At 36.5% G+C, this 9,014-nt stretch overlaps 1 protein-coding gene and 1 pseudogene across 2 annotated transcripts in view; both read left to right on the forward strand.

The window, feature by feature from the left end:
* Positions 1-3,412, forward strand: part of EMB2777 (Sas10/U3 ribonucleoprotein (Utp) family protein) — a 43,163-nt gene extending 39,751 nt beyond the window's left edge. Inside the window, exons 14-17 of the mRNA XM_088969701.1 lie at positions 2,216-2,475; positions 2,802-2,868; positions 2,957-3,025; positions 3,124-3,412. Coding sequence (XP_088825827.1) covers positions 2,216-2,475; positions 2,802-2,868; positions 2,957-3,025; positions 3,124-3,255 — 528 coding nt within the window. The 3' untranslated portion in view covers positions 3,256-3,412. The remainder of the gene's footprint in view (positions 1-2,215; positions 2,476-2,801; positions 2,869-2,956; positions 3,026-3,123) is intronic.
* A 758-nt stretch (positions 3,413-4,170) lies between these two features.
* Positions 4,171-8,433, forward strand: LOC148871531 (receptor-like protein 7; annotated as a pseudogene). Its single transcript, XR_016107048.1, has one exon. The product of XR_016107048.1 is annotated as a receptor-like protein 7 (transcript).
* The last annotated feature ends 581 nt before the right edge of the window (positions 8,434-9,014 follow it).

Below are 9,014 nucleotides of genomic sequence, written 5' to 3' on the forward strand. Positions count from 1 at the left end.
CATCCTTGATGTTTTTCAAGATTCAGTGTTTTTAACTTGTTAATCCACATAGGTGGACCATTCGAGCTGTCACCTAGAAGAGAAGTTCGATTTAATCTTGAACCTGTTAAATGTCTACAAATTATTGCTGGATAAATAAAATGTCCAGTCAGTCAAAACTATTTCTTTGTTGCAACCATTGACAGGTTGTGGTTCAATCAGTCACATAATATTTTGTATTACTAAATTTAAAATTAGAAAAGGTAAGAGAAGAAATCATTACCCAACATGAATTGCTAAACGAAGAAAAGAAAATTTCAATAAAAAAGAAATAAAACATGAAATGGTAAGAGAGGTTGCACTGTTGTATAACCATAAAAAACTGAAAAAAAACTAAGTTGATTTTTGGTCTTTTCTTCTTTTTGAGAAAACTATAAAAGACTGCTTTTTTGAATTTTTAAATGAGAAAACGATAGTCCCATGGGTAGCAAGGTCTACCTCATGTCAATGAATTTGGCAAAAACTAATTTTTGGAAGCCTACAATTGGTGAGGTGATCTCAGAAATTGAGACTTTGAGAGCTAAAAATGGGGTGAAAATTTATTTTGAGAATCAAGAGGGAGGAAAAGAGTGAGAGAGAGAAATGGTAATGGGCAGCTGCCCACTGGACAGATGTCTTCCTTTTCTATATAATTAGGGTTGTCAGAATTTTACCATTTATGATACAACTCATGATTTTAATCATGAAACCCAAGGGTTTCAATTTGAACCTTGTGTTTGAGTCCTTTTTCTACAAATAATCTTATGTTTTTATTTGAATCCTTATTTGATTCATAAATCTTATGATTTATATGATTCATGTGATTTTAATCAATTCAATTAAGAATCATTTTTATTTTTTACCTTTTCTTTATGTTAGGGCATGGACATGCCCAATAATATTGATTGACAGAACCCTGTGAAGTAGCAACCTAAGTCTCAGGACCCTTCAAAGCAGGTGCCTGAACTCTTAAAAGATTGCGAAGAAAAATGCTGGGAACACCCTAGTAAGTGAAGCAAAGAACAAGGCAATAGCATGTCGCAGGATGATGTGTGAGGGCTTGGGAAAAACGATCTGTTTGGTACCAAATTTTCTTGTGTGCCACCCATGCCATTATCGCTTGTGGCAGACCACCTCACCAAGGAACGACAATAAATCTCCTGAAAACCTTTCCAGATCTCAGATCTTTGGAGCTAATACCCTTTCTTCTCAGGAGACTTCATCTTCAAACCCTAATTTCCCATCTTCATGATCTCTTTGCAACTTCTCCTATAGGGCCTTCCATCTTTCACTGCACTCTACCGTGAGTCGTAGAGGCACTCATTTTTCAGTTCTCACTCATCAGAGCCTTTAGCTTCCTTGCAGCAGCATCACTCCCAACTTTCAGAACTCCACAGACCACCGCTAGTCCATCACATTACACTTTGTTTATATTAACTTTTGTTAACTGAGACTTCTTTTAAGGCCTTTGTTTGAAAATGTTTTGTTTAGGTTATTTAAGACCTTTTACAAATCATACTGAATTTATCTTGCATGGTATGTAGGTTAAAGAACCATTTTACAAGTGGTAAACTCTATTGGTTTTGGTACATATATGGTAGACATGAATTAAAAATAGGTATAAGTCACTTTTCCATATGATCTTTATGATTTACAATATGGTTACGATTATAACCTCCTAGGTTATATAATAGTGGCAATATGTGTTTTTATTCCTCGATGTGGACCCTTGATCTTAACAAATGATTCTTCAAATCTAACACTTACAATGAAGTGGGCTGAACCATTTGATCTGGAGGGTTGAACCGTTAAACTGTCACCAGGGTAGAATTCGTTCTTTGGTCTGGGTTTAAAAACATTGGCAATGTTGTACATACTAGTTTTGTTATAAGATACCGTGTTACTGATTCTTTGTACAAGGGACTGTACAAAGAATCGTATAAGGACATTACTAATTGCCCCAGAGAACTCTGATTAGAGGGCCATATTCATTTATTTAGATTGCCTCTTATGTGGGATTCATGATTGAGGTTGTCCACATACCCCATAAGCTAACAAATGAATTGTACAAGGACATCCTGATGTATATTTTGATCTATTTTTCTCCTATTTTCTTAATCATGGTATAGGACCTAATCATTATTTTCTTGACAAGCTTAAACTATTCCATCAATGTTTCTTTATTTTATTTTTTAAGATTGTTTCTGGAGATGCCGATTTACCTAAGAGGGAAGACATTGGAGAAAGGCGGAGGAAGCATGAACTCCGTGTTTTGGCAAAAGCAGGAGTTGATTCTGTGGATGATGATGATCTCAGACCTCAGAGGGCTGAGGAAACTGAACCAATGGATACAGATGTTGAGGAGGATCAAATACAAGAATCGGAAGATGAATTCTATAAGCAAGTGAAGCAGCAACGGGCTGCAAAGCTTTCTGCTAAAGCAGAGTTGTATTCAAGGTTTGTTTTCTACACCCTTGCATGGTATGAACTTGGAAAATTCAGTATGTCAAACTTGTAATTCAAATTTATCTATCCACATTTAGTTCTGGAAAGGTCAGGCATCTAAGTATTAATTGCCTCAACTTTGTAATTTCATTATAGCTTTTAAACAACATAAAATGGCTCAAATGTCTTGGATAAATTATTTTCAGGACAAGTTTCTTGATCATATCTTCTTGAGTGTTGATCTAAGAAGAAAGTGAACCTATTAGTTAGCTTTCCCGTACATTTAGTCTCTCAGCTTACTTGTGTCTTTTGATTTGTTGCCTCCTTTGTTACTGCAGAACTCCAACTGTACCTTCGTTGTCAGAAACAGGGGTGGTGGATGGTAAACGACAGATTACATATCAGGTCAGTGAATATCTTCTTTATCTGCTTGCTTAGAACTTCCATTTTTCTATTACATTTAAATCCCATTGGTCCATGTTCCTGACATCAGATGGAGAAAAATAGAGGACTCACTCGTGCTCGAAAGAAGCTTACCAAGAATCCAAGGAAGAAATACAAGGTAACTTAGAGAATTCAGAATATCAATGGATCAAGCTGCAGATTATGAATCCTCTGCTCTTTCTAATTCTTGTTTCTTTTCGGTCGGTTATCTTGCAGTTGAAGCACCAGAAGGCAGTGATACGAAGAAAAGGGCAGGTGCGGGAGATCAAGAGGCCTAGTGGATCTTATGGTGGGGAAGCCTCTGGAATCAATGCTGGAATCAGTCGTAGCATCAGATTCAAGAACTGATCGACTTAATAGATTCCTTTACGGAGTTGTTCTGGTTTGTCTGTAAACTTTGAGAAAGGTAGAAAGAAAAAGTACTGTCCATTAGCATGGCCCCAAATGAAAATTTTGATTCTTTGTATTTAATGATATTTCAATGAAACTGTCTTCGTTTTCCAAATGTGTAGAGGTGCAATTATATCGTAATATCGTTGAATGTGTATGCAATTCAATTCCGTATGTCTTTGCAAGTGGTTCTTTTATAATGAACAGTACATATCATTATTAATTAACTAAATATTAATTTAAAAAATTAATAATTAATAACAAAAATACAAAATAACAATAAATTATTATTAACTAATTTATAATTAACAACAAAATAGTTAATGTAATTAATGGATAAATAAATAATAAAAATGTTAAATAATTGTTATTACAAAATAAAAATTATTAATTGCTTCATAATAATATTAATAAAATAAAATTGCCATTAAAGTTTAAAATATTATTTCTTCATTAATAGTTAATCAACTAATTGTCAATATTAATTAATTAAATAATTAATTATAAGATGAATTAATAAAATATTCAAAATTAAAAATTAATAATAAAATATAAAATAATAAAAATATTATTAACTAATTTATAATTAACAACAAAATAGTTAATGTAATTAATGGATAAATAAATAATAAAAATGTTAAATAATTGTTATTACAAAATAAAAATTATTAATTGCTTCATAATAATATTAATAAAATAAAATTGCCATTAAAGTTTAAAATATTATTTCTTCATTAATAGTTAATCAACTAATTGTCAATATTAATTAATTAAATAATTAATTATAAGATGAATTAATAAAATATTCAAAATTAAAAATTAATAATAAAATATAAAATAATAAAAATATTATTAACTAATTAGATAATTGTTATTAGAGTTGATTTTCTCACTATTTTCCCTTTTGCAACCAAACAATGGAACTTGAAAAATTTCCACCCATTTCCCTTTCTTTCATCCCATCCCGTCCCTTCCTTTTCCATCCCACTAAAATCTTTTCTCAATTCAAAAGCAGCAGTTTAAGAGATAAAAGAAGAAAAAATACACTACCAACTAAGAATTACACCCAGCCAAGGTTCAAAGTATTGATACGCATTGGCCCATATCGTCTGATACATATCATGCCGATGGCTTATTGATACACCCCTCGGGGGGTTGTATCAGGTCAGTCACTGGTTCAGAGGGTAGCCGGGCCTGAACTTGTTTAAAAAAAAAAAATAATAAAACTTAAAAAAAATGTACCGATACAGGCTAATACCCCCTAGATACTTAGAACCTTGCACCCAGCGTGGGGAAGACTTTCTCCAAGCTGCACAATGACAGATATACAAGAAGTCACTTGAAAGATACCATCAACTCAAACCTTTTACAGCAGTCGTAGCATTTTTCTATGATGGGTTTCACGTTCCAGGGTGGTACAGGTTTGTATGAATCAAGGTAAATTAGACTGTAAATTGGTATGGTTTTGTTTGAATCCTCTTTTATCTACCAAGATAAGCAATTGCCTGTACATTAGGATTAATTAGACCTCAACCTCTTTTGACCAGGCACATTTCGGTGTGCATTCAAAGTAGAATTCTGTCGCCTCAGTGGTCTACAAGTTTCCACCTTAGAATTTTCTGTTTCAATAGTAATTGACTACAGCAGTCTACGCGTTTCCACCTAAGAATTTTCTATTTCAATCTTATTTCCTGTCTAAGTAAATGACTAAATTAGTTCCAATCTCCTTGCTTCTCAATAATCAGTTAGACGTTGCTCACGAGCGTGATCTCTAATGAGTCATCTACTTCGTTCACTGCTTTACTCACTTTTTCTGCTCTCAATTTTCTTTGGAAATGGGAATTTTTTAGCCACCGCAAGATGTCTTGATGAACAGAGTTCATTGCTGCTTCAGTTAAAGGCGAACCTCTCTTTCTCTCCTGGTCTTATTCCTTCGAAGATCTCTTCTTGGGACTCAAACACTGATTGCTGTTCTTGGGAGGTGTCACCTGCGATGATAATGTCGGCCATGTTATTGGTCTCAACCTCAGCAGTGAATTTATATCCGGTGGAATTGACAATTCGAGCAGTCTCTTCAGTCTCCGGTACCTCCAGAACTTGAACTTGGCTATCAACGCCTTCAATTCCTCTCCGATTCCATCTGGGTTTGATCGGCTTCTCCATTTGACTACTCTCAATCTATCCAATTCTGGTTTCGGTGGCCAAATTCCCATTGAGCTCTCACGGCTCACAAGGTTGGTTTCTCTTGACCTTTCTACCCTATTCGTTGGAGAACTACGTTTGAAACTTGAACAGCCAGGTCTCAAAGAGCTTATCCAGAACCTTTCAGAGTTGAGAGCTCTGAGTCTTGATGGAGTAAACATATCTGCACCGGGGAGTTACTGGGCCCAAGCATTATCTTCCTCAGTTCCGAACCTGCAAGTGCTGGGCTTATCTAATTGCCATCTTTCTGGGCCTCTGGATTTTTCTCTTTCAAATCTTCGTTTTCTCTCTGACCTCCGTCTTGACTTGAATGATATCTCTGCAGAGGTACCGGAATTCTTGGCAAATTTCACAAATTGAACTTCATTGAGTCTTAGCTCTTGTGGGTTGAGAGGGAAATTTCCCGAGAAGATTTTGCAGCTAAGGACTCTACAGACCCTTGACGTATCAGTCAATCCAGAACTCAGTGGTTCTTTGCCTGAATTTCCAAAGGGTGCATCTTTTAGGATGTTGAGACTCTCAGGAACGAGTTTCACCAGGGAGTTACCGGATTCCATTGGTAATCTCAAATTCTTGACCAGCTTAGAGATTTGGTCGTGCAATTTCTACGGAGCGATCCCAGTTTCGTTGGTTAGACTTACCAAACTAGTTTCGTTGGGCCTCTCATCTAACAACTTCAGTGGAACAGTCCCATGGTTGGGGTTGCCTGAGAATCTGGCCGAAATATTCCTTTACAATAATCGTTTAACAGGTTCTATCCATTCTGTTACTTGGAACAGATTTCTAAAGCTTGAGAATCTTCACTTGCGAAACAATTCACTGACTGGAACAATACCTTCATCTTTGTTTACACTTCCATCACTTAAACAGTTACATCTCGCCCACAACCAATTTGTCGGTCCACTGAGTGAATTATCTAATGCATCTTTGTCCCCATTAGCTGTCCTCGATTTGAGCAGCAATAACCTGGAAGGTCCAATTCCAACATCATTTTTTGAACTCCAGAATCTTGCAACACTTCTACTTTCTTTCGACAACTTCAATGGGACTGTACATCTAGAAAATATTCAAAAGCTAGGGAACCTTTCGTCCCTTGATCTCTCCTACAATAGATTGTCTGTCAATACCAGCGTAAGTGATGCTAGCTTGTCCTCTTTTCCTGAGATTGGTGTACTGAGTTTGGCTTCGTGCAATTTAACAGAATTCCCCAGTTTCCTGAGAATAAACCAACCAATAATAAGATTTTTGGATCTTTCTAACAACAAAATTCATGGGGTAGTACCCAATTGGATTTGGAATGTTGGTATGGGTTACTTGTTCACTTAAATCTTTCTTGCAACTTCTTGGACCATCTAGAGGAACCATTGCCCAATCCTAATTACTCCAGTGGTTTGGTCACTATCGACCTTCACTCCAACCTGCTTCAAGGGCCACTTCCAATTCTATCATCTTCTGCTGTCTATTTGGATTACTCGAATAACAACTTCACCTCTACCATCCCAGCCAATATCTCTTCTTACCTTTCTTATACCATCTTCTTCTCTGTCTCAAACAATAGACTTCATGGAGAAATACCCACATCAATATGCAATGCTAGCTACCTTCAAGTTCTTGACCTATCCAATAACAACTTGAGCCACATGATTCCGACTTGTCTTGGTAGCATCACTTGGACCCTAAGAGTATTGAACCTAGGGCATAACAACTTCAAGGGAAGTATACCTCAGACATTTCCAGTTGGTTGTGGTCTAAGGACACTTGATCTCAATGGGAATGTGTTAGAAGGGTCAGTTCCTACAACTCTTGGCAATTGCAAAATGCTAGAGGTTCTGGACCTTGGGAACAATCAAATAAACGATACCTTCCCATTTTGGTTGGAAAGCTTGCTCCAGCTAAGAGTCCTTATTCTACGATCCAACCATTTCCATGGACCCATCAGAAGTCCCAAATCATTGATCTGTCCTCCAATGATTTTGTGGGCAACTTGTCCTCGGAAATCTTTTTGAGTTGGAAAGCAATGACAGTGGAGGAAGATGAGATCCAATCAGAGCACAAGATAGAGACACTGAAGTTCAAGTTCCTAGAATTCTCCCAAGTTTACTATCAGGACAGAGTGACGCTAACAAATAAAGGGCTAGAAATGGAGCTGGTGAAGATTCTAACAATCTTCACTTGCGTTGACTTGTCAAACAACAGATTCCAAGGGGAGATCCCAGTGGTAATAGGGAACCTCACATCACTCCATATTCTCAACTTGTCACACAATTCTCTCATAGGACAAATACCTTCATCCATGGGGAACTTAATACAGCTAGAGTCATTAGACCTCTCACAGAACCAGCTGAGTGGAGAGATCCCTAAACAACTAGGAAGCCTAACGTTTCTTTCATTCCTGAACCTCTCATGGAACAAACTTGTGGGGATGATACCAGGAGGCAATCAATTTCAGACGTTTACAGAAGCTTCATTCCAAGGAAATGAGGGATTATGTGGGCTGCCACTGTCAACAAAATGCACTGATGCTGAAGGGAATCCTCTGTCGACATTTCAACACACGGAACCTGAATCTTTTCTTGCAATTGATATGATGGTCATGTGGAATGGACTGATGGTGGGCTTTGGAGTGGGAGCTGGAATGGTTATAAGTTTCCTCTTGCTCTCCGTGAAAGGTAGGAAATGGTTGTTTTCTCCTCACTTCCTCAGAAGTGATTTTGTTATAACTGTACTCCAAAAAGCACTGTAGGCTGTAAATGTTGCACCTGAGACCACTTTATGCTTAAAACTGTAACTTTAGCTACAATATTGCTTTAATAGCATCATATGGCAGAACATATTTTTATGCCAAAAATTTTGCATTGTTTTCATGTTCATCCCCTTTATTATAAATGTAAGAATTAATTCACTCTTCATGAGAAGCATATTTCATCATTCAAATATTGGACATGCTGGCCATTTATTTTATGTTCTCTTTTTGCGCAAATGGATAATTGAATTGACCATAGCCAGGTAGGATGGCAATTAAACCAAAAACTACATTGTTGAAGATGTATTGTTAAGAACTTGGATGTGAAGCTCTGAGGCATATTTAAAGACACTACTTTTGGAACGTTATTTTCCTTCACTCAAGTGATTGAGTTTGTTGTTAGGTTGCAAGTCAATTTGTTCCCAAGGCTCAGTTTGGAAAGAGTACAAATACAAATATGTATGGTGCAAATACATACAAATTACAAGGTTTTGCACTCTACATATATGTATTTGTACTCCTTCCAAATTGATCCCAAGATACAATAGAGCCTCATGTAAGAAATTACAACTAAATAGCTAGGTAGGATAGCAATTAAACAAAAAACAACAATTGTTGATGTATTGTTAAGAACTTGGATGTGAAGCTCTGGCACATATTTAAAGACACTATTTTTGGAACGTTAGTTTTCCCTCACTCAAGTGATTGAGTTTGCTGTTAGGTTGCAAGTAAATTTGTTCCCGAGGCTCAGTTCGGAAGGAGTACAAATGCA

Source organism: Nelumbo lutea, chromosome 2 (genome assembly GCF_056320005.1).
Source record: "Nelumbo lutea isolate HS-2025 chromosome 2, American lotus-T2T, whole genome shotgun sequence".
Lineage (NCBI taxonomy): Eukaryota > Viridiplantae > Streptophyta > Magnoliopsida > Proteales > Nelumbonaceae > Nelumbo > Nelumbo lutea.